General features: G+C 42.9%; 1 protein-coding gene across 2 annotated transcripts in view; it reads left to right on the top strand.

Annotated features, from left to right (window-relative positions):
• Positions 1 to 17,627, top strand: part of CALCRL (calcitonin receptor like receptor) — a 163,743-nt gene that overhangs the window by 76,077 nt on the left and 70,039 nt on the right. For both annotated transcript variants that reach the window (XM_069733875.1, XM_069733876.1), the window contains one exon: positions 16,524 to 16,671. In XM_069733875.1, the coding sequence (XP_069589976.1) occupies positions 16,524 to 16,671 (148 nt within the window). The remainder of the gene's footprint in view (positions 1 to 16,523; positions 16,672 to 17,627) is intronic.

Here is a 17,627-nt window from a genome sequence, read left to right on the forward strand (position 1 = left end):
CTTGAATCTGGCGTGCTGCAGGACTCGGCATGGTGGTGGCTTGAGGCTGGCGTGCTGCAGGACTCGGCATGGTGATGGCTTTAGACTGGCTTGCTGCAGGACTCGGCATCGTGGTGGCTTCAGACGGGTGCTGGACCAGGCATCGTGGTGTAGCTGGGTAGTGGTGGAATAGCCCTGGTATCCAGCGGTGGTGGTGAAGGATAGGTCGCTGTCTTCTGCCACTACCTTTGTTGCTGTGTTCAAAATGCCATGTGTGGCTGCTGGTAGTACTGGGACTGCTGCATTGCCTGGCTGTAAGCAACCTTCCTGGCCTGCATCACATTCAGCTGGAGTTCTGGCATAAGGTTTTCCGACACGCCCCGCTCTATAGCAGAAAAAAATGTTGTGCCGGTCTATTAAGGTTGGCTTTCAGGCGGTCAAGGCGTCTGTGGACTTCCTGGAAAAGTGTGTTCACCTGAGTGAACCCACTATCCAATCTTTCGACAAGCGCCTTGATCCTAGCCTGGAAGACCGAGCTTAGGTGAATAAACTCGAGCATGACTGAACTCACCCAGGCCCTCTGCCACTGGCAAGCAGACCAAAGTAAAGTAGTGGCTCCATCGCTGATGGATGATTGGAATTGGGCCTGTTCTTGGCTGGTCGATGAGGCGTCCGCTCCAACAGAGGACAATCCAGGTTGTGTGGGGCTGCACCAGGTTCTGTGTGGAAAATAAATAAGCAGTAAAAAAATTTAAAGTTTAAATAATAGTAAGACAACACAAGAGATATTCACTTTCGCTGAAAAAGCACAGGCTTCAGAAAAGAAAGCCGATGGATGATTGTACTTATATTTTCCGACTTTTTGAGCAGCACCACTTCGAACCCGAATCTCCTCTCTCATGTCCTTATTGAAGCCTACAACCTACAGTGATCCATAGTCTGCTGAACCGCCACACGACCAGCTGTACCCTCTCCTAGTGTATTCTCACCCATCCCCTGTAGACTATGAACCCTCGCGAGCAGGGTCCTCTCTCCTTCTGTACTTGTGTGTGCCTTGTTTTGCTCATGTCTATTGTACTTATCTATATTTGCCCCTTTCACGTGTAAAGTACCATGGAATAAATGGCGCTATAAAAATGTGTAATAACAATAAGCATCCTTCATCGAACGCCAACGAACTTATACTCTCGTCACTGTGAAGGGGGAAGAAAAAAAAAATTGTAAAAAGACACCAACATTTACAGCAAAACCGACACGTAAGACCACATTGCAATACTTACAAAAATCCTTTCTGACTTGTGGCCTTGCATGGTCCCAATCATCCAACAGTGATCTGGCCACTTCCCAGAGTCATCTGATCAAGGCTGAGTTGGAATGATTCCAATCATGGGGTCCCACAACGCTGCTCGTACTTGCACAGCTTGAATAAGTACATCATTATCGATATCACGTTGTCCTTCCTCAAGTTGTGGAACCTATATGCTGTGTTACAAATTATTATGCACAAAGAGTTTAGGAGTGATAAGGTTAGAATTGTTCTGTTTGTCATTTAAACTCATTGATGGTGATGTGTGTCAGGGCTCTTTATATCACTGAAAGCAATTGCAGATACCTGTGCAAATTAGTTTGGCAGGTGTGTCCAAATAAAGGCAAGACTACTTAAGAAGGCTATTCCAGATTATTAAGCAGCCTACATTTTTGGCCAAAATGGGAAAGAAAGAGGATGTGCCGGCTGCTGAGAAGCAACAAATTGTGGAGTATTTATGTCAAGGCATGACTACAATCAATATTGCCAAGACACTTCATCGTGATCATCGCACAATCAAGAAGTATGTAGCTGATTCCCAGCACACACGTGTGCGTGCTGATAAGGAAAAATTGAGGACTCTTTCCAACAGGCAATTGCGTAAAATGCCTTGTCATAGTAGCAGACAAGTTTTTGAAGCTGCTGGTGCCTCCAATGTCCCCAGAACAACAAGATGTAGGGTTCTTCAGAGGTTTGCAGCTGTGCGTAAGCCATCCTGTCGACCACCTCTATCCACTGCACACAAGCAGAAACGGCTCCAGTGGGCCAAACGATACATGAAGACTGACTTCCAAACTGTTTTGTTCACCGATGAGTGCCGTGCAACGCTCGATGGTTCAGATGGATGGAGTGGAGGATGCCTGATTGATGGACACCCCATGAAAACACGGCTAAGGCGCCAACAAGGAGGAGGTGGAGTAATGTTTTGGGCTGGAATCATGGGGAGAGAGATTGTCGGCTCCTTTATGATCCCTGAAGGGGTAAAGATGAACTCCATAATCTATGTGGAGTTTCTAAAACAACACTTCCTGCCATGGTTCAAGAGGAAGAACCGTGCTTTCCGCAGCAAGATCATTTTCATGCATGATAATGCTCCGTCTCATGCTGCAAAAAAACACATCTGCATCTCTGGCTGCTATGGGCATAAAAGAGGACAAACTTATGGTGTGGCCACCATCTTCCCCTGACCTTAACCCCATTGAGAACCTCTGGAGCATCATCAAAAGAAGTGTCTATGATGGCGGGAGGCAGTTCACATCTAAGCAACAGCTCTGGGAGGGTATTCTGTCCATATGCAAAACAATTGAAGCAGAAACCATCCAAAAACTGACTAATTCAATGGACGAGAGAGTTCAGAAGCTTCTTTCGAACAAGGGGTCCTATGTGCAAATGTAACATCACCTAGAATAAAGTTTTCACTTGAAAACTGTTTGATTTCATTTTGTAATAAGCTGATAATGCCTATAACTTCACAATTGACCATTTTTTTGTTCAAAATAAAAAAAAAATGAAATGCAAAAGTAATGTCTCCGCTATTACCAAGTTCCACTGCGCATGCGTAGATAGTATGTTTTTACAAAGGAGACTGTCATAATTATAGACAGAAATTAACTGAAGGTAAGATATATTTCTGTTGCAACCTGCTGAAGACACTCTAAGGTCAGTGGCCACTTCTGTCTGAGAACATCCCACTTGAAGCCTGACAATGGTGAGGTATGGTTGATCAACTATTAGGTGTTGTCTTCATCTCATGATCTCAAAATATGAACAGCATAATGTGAAGGACTGTTTAATGCTAATTATAATTGAACCCTGGAATTTATTGGGCAATTCATGGATCAAATAACTTTTGTGAATTTTGTCAATAAGCTCCTTGTTAGAGAACAGCAAGTTGTGCACAAAGTACTGAAACATTGAAGATTTGGACATGTGCATTTAAAAGTTTAGAGAAGGTCACATCAACCCCTTAATCCCATATGATGTACTATCCCATAGAGGTGACCTGGGACTTAATTCCCAGTGACGGGATAGTCATGTGCATTCGGCCGCGCTCACGGGGGGGGGGAGCGCAGTCGATCGCGGCCGGGTGTCAGCTGAATATCGCAGCTAACATCCGGCACTATGTGCCAGGAGCAGTCACGGACCGCTCCTGGCACATTAACCCCCCAGCACACTGCGATCAAACATGATCGCAGTTTTCCTGCGGCATAGGGAAGTATCGCGCAGGGAGGGGGCTCCCTGCTTGCTTCTCTGAGACCCTCGGAGCAACGCGATCACATCTCGTTGCTCCAAGGGTCTGCAGGCCTCGGATCCAATATGGCCACGGGGCTGCATGCAGCCCTACCTGTCAGATCGCTGATCTGACACAGTGCTGTGCAAAGTGTCAGATCAGCGATCTGACACTACAACATGATGTCCCCCCTGGGGCAATGTAAGAAAAAAAAAATATTCACATGTGTAAAAAAAAAATCCTAAATAAAGAAATATATATATATATATATATATATATATATATATATATATTTCCCATAAATACATTTTTTTTATAAAAAAATAAAATAAAATAAAAGTACACATTTATAGTATCGCTGCGTCTGTAACGACCCAACCTATAAAACTGTCCCACTAGTTAACCCCTTCAATGATCACCATAAAAAAAAGGGGCAAAAAACAACACTTTATTATCATACTGCCAAACCAAAAGTGGAATAACACGCAATCAAAAAGACTGATATAAATAACCATGGTACCGCTGAAAACGTCATCTTGTCCCGCAAAAGATGAGCTGCCACAGTCATCAGCGAAAAAATAAGAAAGTTATAGTCCTCAGAATAAAGCGATGCAAAAATAATAATTTTTTCTATAAAATAGTTTTTATCGTATAAAAGCGCCAAAACATAAAAAAAGATATAAATGCGGTATTGCTGTAATCGTACTATCCCGAAGAATAAAACTGCTTTATCAATTTTACCAAACGTGGAACGGTATAAACGCTGTTGGTCATTCTGCTTCAAAAAAATCGGAATAAAAAGCTATCAAAAAAGGTCAGGTGCCTGAAAATGGTAGCAATAAAAACGTCAACTTGTCCCGCAAAAAACAAGACCTCACATAACAATGTGGACCAAAATATCGAAAAATTATAGCTCTCAAAATATGGAGACGCAAAAACTATTTTTTGCAATAAAAAGCGACTTAGTGTGTGACAGCTGCCAATCACAAAAATCTGCTAAAAAACCCCCACTATAAATAGTAAATCAAACCCCCCTTCATGACCCCCTTAGTTAGGGAAAAATAGTAAAATAAAAAAATGTATTTATTTCCATTTTCCCGTTAGGGTTGGGGCTAAGGTTCGGGGGTTGAGGCTAGGGTTAGGGTTGGGGCTAGGGTTAGGGTTGGGACTAGGGTTAGGGTTGGGGTTAGGGCTACAGTTACGGTTGGGGCTAAAGTTAGGGTTTGGATTACATTTACGGTTGGGATTAGGGTTAGGGGTGTGTTAGGATTATGGTTGGGGTTAGGGGTGGGTTGGAGTTAAGGGTGTGGTTAGGGTTGGGATTAGGGTTAAGGGTCTGTTGGGGTTAGGGGTGTGGTTGGGCTTAGGGGCGTGGTTGGGCTTAGGGGCGTGATTGGGGTAAGGGGCATGTTCAGGTTAGGGGTGTGGTTAGGGTTATGGGTAGAGTTGGGATTAGGGTTAGGGGTGTGTTTGCGTTAGGGTTTCAATTAGATTTGGGGTCTTCCACTGTTTAGGCACATCAAGGGCTCTCCAAACGCGACATTTGGTTCCGATCTCAATTCCAGCCAATTCTGTGTTGAAAACGTAACACAGTGCTCCTTCCCTTCCAAGCTCTCCCATACGCCCAAACAGGGGTTTACCCTAACATATGGGGTATCGGCGTACTCAGGACAAATTGGACAACAACTTTTGGGGTCCAATTTCTCTTGTTAAAAATTTGAGGGGCTAAAAATCCATTTTTGTGGGAAAAAATTATTTATTTCCTTGGCTCTGCGTTGTAAACTGTAGTGAAACATTTGGGGGTTCAAAGTTCTCACAAGACTTCTAGATAAATTCCTTGGGGGGTATAGTTTCCAATATGGGATCACTTGTGGGGGTTTCTACTGTTTAGGTACACTAGGGGCTCTGCAAATGCAATGTGACGCCTGCAGACCAATCCATCTAAGTCTGCATTCCAAATGACGCTCCTTCACTTCCGAGCTCTGCCATGCGCTCAAACGGTGGTTCCCCCCCACATATGGGGTATCAGCGTACTCAAACACATTGGACAACAACTTTTGGGGTCCAATTTCTCCTGTTACCCTTGAGAAAATACAAAACTGGGGGCTAAAAAATAATTTTTGCGGAAAAAAATATATTTTTTATTTTCACGGCTCTGCGTTATAAACTGTAGTGAAACACTTGGGGGTTCAAAGCTCTCACAACTCATCTAGATGAGTTCCTGAGGGGGTCTACTTTCCAAAATGGTGTCACTTGTGGGGGGTTTCAATGTTTAGGCACATCAGTGGCTCTCTAAACGTAACATGGCGTGCGATCTCAATTCCAGTCAATTTTGCATTCAAAAGTCAAATGGCGCTCCTTCCTTTCCGAGCTCTGTCATGCGCCCAAACAGTGGTTTACCCCCACATATGGGGCTATCAGCGTACTCAGGTCAAATTGTACAACAACTTTTGGGGTCCAATTTCTTCTCTTACCCTTGGGAAAATAAAAAAATTGGGGCGAAAAGATAATTTTTGTGAAAAAAGATGATTTTTTTTTTTTACGGTTCTGCATTATAAACTTCTGTGAATCACTTAATGGGTCAAAGTGCTCACCACACATCTAGATAAGTTCCTTAGGGGGTCTACTTTCCAAAATGGTGTCACTTGTGGGGGGTTTCAATGTTCAGGCACATCAGGGGCTCTCCAAACGCAACATGGCGTCATATCTCAATTCCAGTCAATTTTGCATTGAAATGTCAAATCGCGCTCCTTCCCTTCCGAGCTCTCCTATGCGCCCAAACAGTGATTTACTTCAAATGAGATGTGGTCCCTAAAAAAAAAATGGTGTTGTAAAAATGAGAAATTGCTGGTCAAATTTTAACCCTTATAACTCCCTAACAAAAAAAAAATTTGGTTCCAAAATTGTGCTGAAGTAAAGTAGACATGTGGGAAATGTTACTTATTAAGTATTTTGTGTGACATATCTCTGTGATTTAATTGGATAAAAATTCAAAGTTGAAAAATTGCGAAATTTTCAAAAATTTTGCCAAATTTCCATTTTTTTCACAAATAAACGCAGGTAATATCAAATAAATTTTACCACTATCATGAAGGACAATATGTCACGAGAAAACCTTGTCAGAATCACTGGGATCCGTTGAAGCGTTCCAGAGTTATAACCTCATAAATGGACAGTGGTCAGAATTGCAAAAATTGGCCTGGTCATTAACGTGCAAACCACCCTTGGGGGTAAAGGGGTTAAGAAATTAATGTCAGTCAGTCTGAAGAATTGGGAAAACTTTAAAAGTGTCCCCAAGTGCAGTTGCAAAAACCATCAAGCACTACAAAGAAATTGTCTCACATGAGGACAGCCCCAGGAAAGGAAGACCAAGAGTCATCACCTCTGCTTCTGAGGATAAGTTTATCCGAGACACCAGCCTCAGAAATCGCAGGTTAACAGCAGCTCAGATTAGAGACCAGGTCAATGCCACACAGTTCTAGCAGCAGACACATCTCTACAACAACTGTTAAGAGGAGTCTTTGTGCAACAGACCTTCATGGTAAAATAGCTGCTAGGAAACCACTGCTAAGGACAGGCAACAAGCAGAAGAGACTTGTTTGGGCTGAAGAACACAAGGAATGAACATTAGACCAGTGGAAATCTGTGCTTTGGTCTGATGAGTCCAAATTTGAGATCTTTGGTTCCAATCACCGTGTCTTTGTGCGACGCAGAAAAGGTGAACGGATAGACTCTACATGCCTGGTTCCCACCGTGAAGCATGGAGGAGGAGGTGTGATGGTGTGGGGGTGCTTTGCTGGTGACACTGTTGGGGATTTGTTCAAAATTGAAGGCATACTGAACCAGCATGGCTACCACAGCGTCTTGCAGCGGAATGCTATTCCATCCGGTTTGCATTTAGTTGGACCATCATTTATTTTTCAACAGGACAATGACCCCAAACACACCTCCAGGCTGTGTAAGGGCTATTTGACCAAGAAGGAGAGTGATGGGGTGCTACGCCAGATGACCTGGCCGCCATAGTCACTAGACCTGAACCCAATCGAGATGGTTTGAGGTGAGCTGGACCGCAGAGTGAAGGCAAAAGGGCCAACAAGTGCTAAGCATCTCTGGGAACTCCTTCAAGATTGTTGGAAGACCGTTTCCGGTGACCGCCTCTTGAAGCACATCAAGAGAATGCCAAGAGTGTGCAAAGCAGTCACCAAAGCAAAAGGTGGCTACTTTGAAGAACCTAGAATATTAGACATATTTTCAGTTGTTTCACACTTTTGTGTTAAGTATATAATTCCACATGTGTTAATTCATAGTTTTGATGCCTTCAGTGTGAATGTACAATTTTCATAGTCATGAAAATACAGAAAAATCTTTAAAGTATTAGGTGTGTCCAAACTTTTGGTCTGTATTGTAGCTCCTCCCACATTCTTCCCCCTCCCGATCTGCAGCTTTTCATCCGCAGCAAAGCCACAAATCTTTTGTACATCTGCGGATTTGCTGCGGATGTGCCTGACACAATAGAAGTCAATGGGTGCAGAAATGCTGCAGATACGCAAAAAGAATTGACATGGTCCTTTTTTTGAATCTGCTGCATTTTCCATGCAGATTTTTCTGCACCATTAGCACAGATTTTTTTTTCCCATTTATTTTCTTTGTACTGTAAAACACTTGCGGATCTGTAGCGTTTCTGCGCTGAAAAATGCTGTGGATCATCAGGAAACCTACAAGGTGTGCACATGCCGTTAGTTCACCTGAAAAGGTTAGAGTGCATTTTAGGATCCTCCTGAAATTTTACCCAAAAGCCAAATATCCCTAACTTTTTGTGAGTTGTGTGTGTGTATAAACACTGCTTAAAAAAGTAAAGGGAACCGTTAAGTAACACAATGTGACTCCAAGTCAATCACACTTCTGTGAAATCAACCTGTCCAGTTATTCAAAGATTGTGAGTCAATTTCTCTTGCTGTTATGGAAACAGGAACACATGGGCTACTTGCACAGTGAACAAGTCTGTATGATCATGTTCACACACCACCAAGAAACCTGAAGACACAAAAGAGAATAGTAAAACCAAAAACACTCAGTTTGAAAAAATGTTGCAGTAATCCGCAAGTGCTAGTAAAAGATGTAAAAAACAGGGTATTTGGTTGATACGTTTTTTGGAAAAAATGTATACTAAGCTGCTCTACCAATCTTCACGGTATACCCTTCTCTTGCTGTTATGCAAATGGAACAGATAACAGGTAGAAATGATAGGCAAATGGCAAGACAACCCCTATATGGGTGTGGTTCTTCAGGGGGTGATCACAGACTATTTCTCTGCTCTTATCCTTTTTGGCTGTTTTGGTCACTTTTGCATTTTGTCATTGCTTTCACCACTTGAGGTGCCGTACATTATCGTGAGGCGGTGTCTACAACCCAAATAAGTTGCTCAGGTAGTGCAGCTCATCCAGGGTGGCACATCAATGTGAGCTGTGGCAAGAAGGGTACCTATGTCTTTCTGCACAATGTCCTTCTGGGGCAGATACCAGGAGACAGGCCACTATGCCAGGAGACGTGGAGGGGGCCGTAGGAGGGCAACAACCCAGCAGAAGAACCGCTACCTCCTCCTTTGTGCAAGAAGGAACAGGAGGATCAGTACCAGAGCCCTACAAAATTAACCTCCAGCAGGCCACTAACATCCATGTAACATAGTAACATAGTTATTAAGGTTGAAGGAAGACTTTAAGTCCATCTAGTTCAACCCATAGCTTAACCTAACATGCCCTAACATGTTGATCCAGAGGAAGGCAAAAAAAACCCATGTGGCAAAGAGTAAGCTCCACACTGGGGAAAAAAATTCCTTCCCGACTCCAGATACGGCAGTCAGACTAGTTCCCTGGATCAACACCCTAACAAGGAATCTAGTATATATACCCTGTAACATTATACTTTTCAAGAAAGGCATCCAGTCCCCCCTTAAACTTAAGTAATGAATCACTCATTACAACATCATATGGCATGAGAGTTTCATAGTCTCACTGCTCTTACAGTAAAGAATCCGTGTCTGTTATTATGCTTAAACCTTCTTTCCTCCAGACGTAGAGGATGCCCCCTTGTCCCTGTCTCAGGTCTATGATTAAAAAGATCATCAGAAAGTTCTTTGTACTGTCCCCTCATATTTATACATTAACATAAGATCGCCCCTTAGCCTTTGTTTTTCCAAATAAAAAACTAAATAGCCCCAAGTGTAATAACCTATCTTGTGTCTGCTCAAACTATCAGAAAGAGACTCCATGAGGGTGGTATGAGGGCCTGACATCCACAAGTGGATGTTGTGCTTACAACACAACACTGTGTAGGGCGATTGGAATTTGCCAGAGAACACCAAGATTGGCAGATTAGACATTATCATCTTGTGTTCTTCACGTATGAGAGTAGGTTCATACTGAGCACATGTAATAGACGTGACAGTCTGGGCATAACCATCGTGGAACTGCAACATCCTCCATGGTTTGCTGCCTGCAACATCTTCCAGCATGACCGGTTTGGCAGTGGGTCCGTAATATAACTCCAAGTAAATCAAACTTCTGTGAAATAAAGCTGTCCGCTTAGGAAGCAACACTGTTTGACAATCAATTTAACATGCTGTTGTGCAAATGGAATAGACAACAAATGGAAATTATTGGCAATTATCAAGACATACTCAATAAAGGAGTGGTTCTGCAGGTAGGGTTCACAGACCACATCTCTGTATTAATCCTTTCTGGCTGATGTTTTGGTCACTTTTGAATGTCGGTTGTGCTTTCATACTCGTGGTAGCATGAGACACTCTATATCCCACACAAGTGGCTCAGGTAGTGCAGCTCATCCAGGATGGCACATCAATGCGAGCTGTAGCAAGAAGGTTTGCTGTGTTTGTCAGCGTATTGTCCAGAGACAGGCCAATACACCAGGAGACGTGGAGGGGGCCGTAGGAGGGCAACAACCCAGCAGCAGGATCTCTATCTCAGCCTTTGTGCAAGGAGGAACAGGAAGAGCACTGCCAGAGCCCTGCAAAATTACCTCCTGAAGGCCTCAAATGTGCATGTATCTGCACAAACCGTTACAAACCGACTTCATGAGGATGGTCTGAGTGCCCGACGTCCACAGATGGGGGTTGTGCTCACAGCCCAACACCATGCAGGATGCTTGGCATTTGCCACAGAACACCAGGATTAGCAAATTTGCCACTGGCACCCTGTGCTCTTCACAGATGAAAGCAGGTTCACACTGAGCACATGTGACAGACGTGAAAGAGTCTGGAGACGCCGTTGAAAGCGATCTGCCTGCAACATCCTTCAGCATGACCGGTTTGGTAGTGGGTCAGTAATGGTGTCGGGTGGCATTTCTTTGGAGGGCCGCACAGCCGTCCATGTGCTCGCCAGAGGTATCCTGACTGCCATTAAGTACCGAGATAAAATCCTCAGACCCCTTGTGAGACCATGGTGCGGTTGGCCCTGGGTTCCTCCTAACGCAGGACAATGCCAGACCTCATGTGGTTGGAGTGTGTCAGCAGTTCCTGCAAGATGAAGGCATTGAAGCTATGGACTGGCCGGCCCATTCCCCAGACCTGAATCCGATTGAACACATCTTGGACATCATGTCTCGCACCATGCACAACGTCACGTTGCACCACAGACCGTCCAGGAGTTGGCGGATGCTTTAGTCCAGGTCTGGGAGGAGATCCCTCAGGAGACCATCCACCCTCCTCAAGAGCATGCCCAGGCGTTGCAGGGAGGTCATACAGGCACGTGGATGTCACATACACTACTGAGCATCATTTCCTTGTCTTGAGGCATTTCCATTGAAGTTGGATCAGTTTGTAACTTCATTTTCCACTTTGATTTTGAGCATCATTCCAACTCCAGACCTCCGTGGGATATTAGTTGTGATTTACGTTGATCATTTTTAGGTTTTATTGTTCTCAACACATCCCATTATGTAATGAATAAAGATTTACAACTGGAATATTTCGTTCAGTGATATCTAGGATGTGGGATTTTAGTGTTCCCTTTATTTTTTGAGCTGTGTATATATACTCACATGCACACATGCAGGATCTCACCTAACTATCCCATACACAGCAGCACTCAGTTTTGCTAAGTATTGGTATGTTCACTGGGAGAAAACCACTACCAGAGTTATATGGCAACAGTTTATCTTCCCGACGATCGGACAATTGAATTCCAACTGCCTAATCCTTATAGCCATAATCTGTGATGGGAAAGTAGGGAACCCTCCTTAAAAATTAGTTGATTGACCAAAATCAGTGGGTTCAGATCACCGCAATGTGTTTTGGGACTTTTTCGTTTTGTTTTCAGTTGTGTTCATTTATTTTTTACTAGATGGAGGCCCGATGCGATATTGCAGCGTTGAGAATCTCTTCCCCCCCCCATGTGCTCACCCACCTATCCACTCTGTCTTTCCCCATGGGAGGGATAGGTAGGAGAGACCAGATAATCCAAATACATGAGACTAAGGATAAGCATTCAAACTCTATGCAGCAATCTCCTGAACAATTCTCTCCAAAGGCCTACTCCACCAAACCAGGTAGTGGTAACAATCATTGGCAATGTCAGAAGCAAGGAGGAGGGTTCTTATGCCTGCTGGGAGTAACAAACTCAGAACAGCTAATATCACCCAAGTAGGAGAACTCCAGAAATCCCAACTAAGCTGTGTAATCCTTGCAGCAATAGAGCAAAGAAAGTCAGACCTGCTAAATAGGACGGTGAAGCTGTTGTAGCTACTACAGGTGTATGTGTCACTCACCAGACGCTGCGATTGTCTAACCCCACTCTGTCGTGGTATCCCTGTGAAAAGTACATTGTACATTGTTAGCTATACACTAATCCTTCGTAAATCAATAAGTTATGATATAAATTATTTTTGCTATACTGTACAGTCATGGCCAAAAATTTTGAGAATGAGACAAATATTCATTTTTCCAAAGTCTACTGCTTCATTTTTTCTAATGGCAATTTGCATATACTCCTGAATGTCAGAGTGATCAGCTTAACAGCAATTACAGTACTTTCAAAATCAATATTTGCCCAGAAAATGAACTTTAACCCCCAAAACACATTTCAACATCATTGCAGTCCTGCCTTAAAAGGAGCAGCTAACATCGTTTTAGTGATTGATCCATTAACACAGGTGTGGGTGTTGATGAGGACAGGGCTGGTGATCAATCAGTCATGATTAAGTAAGAATGACATCACTGGACACTTTAAAAGGAGGCTGGTGCTTGGTATCATTGTTTCTCTTCAGTTAACCATGGTTATCTCTAAAGAAACACGTGCAGCCATCATTGCACTGCGCAAAAATGGCCTAACAGGGAAGAGTATCGCAGCTACAAAGATTGCACCTCAGTCAACAATCTATCGCATCATCAAGAACTTCAAGGAGAGAGCTTCCATTGTTGTCAAAATGGCTCCAGGGCGCCCAAGAAAGACCAGCAAGCGCCAGGACCGTATCTTAAAACTGTTTCAGCTGCGGGATCGGACTACCAGCAGTGCCGAGCTTGCTCAGGCAGCAGGCTGGTGTGAGTGCTTCTGCACGCATTGTGAGGCGGAGACTCTTTGAGCAAGGCCTGGTTTCAAGGAGGGCAGCAAAGAAGCCACTTCTCTCCAGAAAAAACTTCAGGGACCGACTGATATTCTGCAAAAGGTACAGGGAGTGGACTGCTGAGGACTGGGGCAAAGTCATTTTCTCTGATGAATCCCCTTTTCGATTGTTTGGGACATCTGGAAAACAGCTTATTCGGAGAAGAAGAGGTGAGCGCTACCACCAGTCTTGTCTCATGCCAACTGTAAAGCATCCTGAAACTATTCATGTGTGGGGTTGCTTCATAATGAGGTCCTGGTTATGGGGGACTTTAACTACCCGGATATTAACTGGGAAACAGAAACCTGTGAAACCCATAAAGGCAACAGGTTTCTGCTAATAACCAAGAATAATTATCTTTCACAATTGGTGCAGAATCCAACCAGAGGAGCAGCACTTTTAGACCTAATACTATCTAATAGACCTGACAGAATAACAAATCTGCAGGTGGTCGGGCATCTAGGAAATAGCGACCACAATATTGTACAGTTTCACCTGTCTTTCACTAAGGGGACTTGTCAGGGAGTCACAAAAACACTGAACTTTAGGAAGGCAAAGTTTGACCAGCTTAGAGATGCCCTTAATCTGGTAGACTGGGACAATATCCTCAGAACTAATAATACAGATAATAAATGGGAAATGTTTAAGAACATCCTAAATAGGCAGTGTAAGCGGTTTATACCTTGTGGGAATAAAAGGACTAGAAATAGGAAAAACCCAATGTGGCTAAACAAAGAAGTAACACAGGCAATTAACAGTAAAAAGAAAGCATTTGCACTACTAAAGCAGGATGGCACCATTGAAGCTCTAAAAAACTATAGGGAGAAAAATACTTTATCTAAAAAACTAATTAAAGCTGCCAAAAAGGAAACAGAGAAGCACATTGCTAAGGAGAGTAAAACTAATCCCAAACTGTTCTTCAACTATATCAATAGTAAAAGAATAAAAACTGAAAATGTAGGCCCCTTAAAAAATAGTGAGGAAAGAATGGTTGTAGATGACGAGGAAAAAGCTAACATATTAAACACCTTCTTCTCCACGGTATTCACGGTGGAAAATGAAATGCTAGGTGAAATCCCAAGAAACAATGAAAACCCTATATTAAGGGTCACCAATCTATCCCAAGAAGAGGTGCGAAACCAGCTAAATAAGATTAAAATAGATAAATCTCCGGGTCCGGATGGCATACACCCACGAGTACTAAGAGAACTAAGTAATGTAATAGATAAACCATTATTTCTTATTTTTAGGGACTCTATAGCGACAGGGTCTGTTCCGCAGGATTGGCGCATAGCAAATGTGGTGCCAATATTCAAAAAGGGCTCTAAAAGTGAACCTGGAAATTATAGGCCAGTAAGTCTAACCTCTATTGTTGGTAAAATATTTGAAGGGTTTCTGAGGGATGTTATTCTGGATTATCTCAATGAGAATAACTGTTTAACTCCATATCAGCATGGGTTTATGAGAAATCGCTCCTGTCAAACCAATCTAATCAGTTTTTATGAAGAGGTAAGCTATAGGCTGGACCACGGTGAGTCATTGGACGTGGTATATCTCGATTTTTCCAAAGCGTTTGATACCGTGCCGCACAAGAGGTTGGTACACAAAATGAGAATGCTTGGTCTGGGGGAAATTGTGTGTAAATGGGTTAGTAACTGGCTTAGTGATAGAAAGCAGAGGGTGGTTATAAATGGTATAGTCTCTAACTGGGTCGCTGTGACCAGTGGGGTACCGCAGGGGTCAGTATTGGGACCTGTTCTCTTCAACATATTCATTAATGATCTGGTAGAAGGTTTACACAGTAAAATATCGATATTTGCAGATGATACAAAACTATGTAAAGCAGTTAATACAAGAGAAGATAGTATTCTGCTACAGATGGATCTGGATAAGTTGGAAACTTGGGCTGAAAGGTGGCAGATGAGGTTTAACAATGATAAATGTAAGGTTATACACATGGGAAGAAGGAATCAATGTCACCATTACACACTGAATGGGAAACCACTGGCTAAATCTGACAGGGAGAAGGACTTGGGGATCCTAGTTAATGATAAACTTACCTGGAGCAGCCAGTGCCAGGCAGCAGCTGCCAAGGCAAACAGGATCATGGGGTGCATTAAAAGAGGTCTGGATACACATGATGAGAGCATTATACTGCCTCTGTACAAATCCCTAGTTAGACCGCACATGGAGTACTGTGTCCAGTTTTGGGCACCGGTGCTCAGGAAGGATATAATGGAACTAGAGAGAGTACAAAGGAGGGCAACAAAATTAATAAAGGGGATGGGAGAACTACAATACCCAGATAGATTAGCGAAATTAGGATTATTTAGTCTAGAAAAAAGACGACTGAGGGGCGATCTAATAACCATGTATAAGTATATAAGGGGACAATACAAATATCTCGCTGAGGATCTGTTTATACCAAGGAAGGTGACGGGCACAAGGGGGCATTCTTTGCGTCTGGAGGAGAGAAGGTTTTTCCACCAACATAGAAGAGGATTCTTTACTGTTAGGGCAGTGAGAATCTGGAATTGCTTGCCTGAGGAGGTGGTGATGGCGAACTCAGTCGAGGGGTTCAAGAGAGGCCTGGATGTCTTCCTGGAGCAGAACAATATTGTATCATACAATTAGGTTCTGTAGAAGGACGTAGATCTTGGGATTTATTATGATGGAATATAGGCTGAACTGGATGGACAAATGTCTTTTTTCGGCCTTACTAACTATGTTACTATGTTCTCAGCCAAGGGAATCGGCTCACTCACAGTCTTGCCTAAAAACACAGCCATGAATAAAGAATGGTACCAGAATGTCCTCCAAGAGCAACTTCTCCCAACCGTCCAAGAGCAGTTTGGCGCCCAACAATGCCTTTTCCAGCATTATGGAGCACCTTGCCATAAAGCAAAGGTGATAACTAAATTGCTCATGGAACAAAACAGAGATTTTGGGTCCATGGCCTGGAAACTCCCCAGATCTTCATCCCATTGAGAACTTGTGGTCAATCATCAAGAGACGGGTGGACAAACAAAAACCAACAAATTCTGGCAAAATGCAAGCATTGATTATGCAAGAATGGACTGCTATCAGTCAGGATTTGGTCCAGAAGTTGATTGAGAGCATGCCAGGGAGAATTGCAGAGGTCTTGAAGAAGGGTCAACACTGCAAATATTGACTTGCTGCATTAACTCATTCTAACTGTCAATATAACCTATTGGTACTCATAATATGATTGCAATTATATTTCTGTATGTGATATAAACATCAGACAAACACTAATAAAAACCAGAGGGTGGCAGATCATGTGAAAATATAATTTTGGTGTCATTCTCAAAAATTTTGGCCATGACTGTATATTTACTATAGATATCTGTCTAAATCTTCTATTTTCCCTAGACTCATACAGTGAATGAACCGGTAGCGGAAACTCCAGAAGCAGCAGAGCAACCTTATGAAGTAGCTGGTGTTACAAGGAACAAGATAATGACAGCCCAGTTTGAGTGCTATCAAAAAATAATGCAAGAGCCAATGCACACAAAGGAAGGTAACTTTTTCAATTAATCTTGACATGTTTTATTCAATAAAAGCAATACTAAAATATTAACATTTCCAATGCATCATGAAGTAGAGGAAGCAGTACTGTACTCTAAGGTCAGTGGATGAGGTGGTTTAGTTTGGTATTGTGCTTTTGGATAGTCAGATGGATCTGGTCCTGGTGACCTCTAGCGTCCTCGTGGTTCTGCTCCAGAGTGTCTTCCTTGGTATCCATCATCATGTGTGTCCCCAGTGACTCCACCGATTCTCTCTGCAAGTTGTCAGATCCCAGATAATCCACTGCCCCACCACTCAGTTGATACCACTCTTGTTTTAACCCCTTAAGGACCAAGGGTATTTCTGTTTTTGCTTTTCAATTTTTTGCTCTCTTTCTTCCCATTGCCATAACTTTACTTTTTCATCAATATGGCCATGTGATGGCTTGTTTTTTGCGGATCAAGTTGTACTTTTGAACAACACCATTGCTTTTACCATATTTTGTACTGGAAAATGGGAAAAAAATTCTAAGTGCTGTGAAATTGCAAAAAAATTGCAACATTTGGGATATCCTTCCGCAAGCTTCTCCAAATAGTTGGTCGGAATTTGGGCCCATTCCTCCTGACAAAACTGGTGTAGCTGATCCAGGTTTGTAGGTCGCCTTGTTTGAATCGGCCTTTTCAGCTTTGCCCATACATTTTCAATAGGACTGAGATCAGGGCTTTGTGATGGCCACTCCAAAACGTTGACTTTGTTATCCTTAGGCCACTATTTTACCATTTTGGCAGTATGCTTTGTGTCATTCTCCAAATGGAACACCCATTTCTGACCAAGCTTTAACTTTCGGGCTGATATCTTGAGATGTTGCTTCAGTATTGCCACGTAATCTTCTTTTCTCATGTTGCCATCTATTTTGTGAAGTGCACCAGTCCCTCCTGCAGCAAAACAACCCCACAACATAATGCTGCC

The sequence above is a fragment of the Ranitomeya imitator genome, chromosome 7, assembly GCF_032444005.1.
Source record: "Ranitomeya imitator isolate aRanImi1 chromosome 7, aRanImi1.pri, whole genome shotgun sequence".
Classification (NCBI taxonomy): domain Eukaryota; kingdom Metazoa; phylum Chordata; class Amphibia; order Anura; family Dendrobatidae; genus Ranitomeya; species Ranitomeya imitator.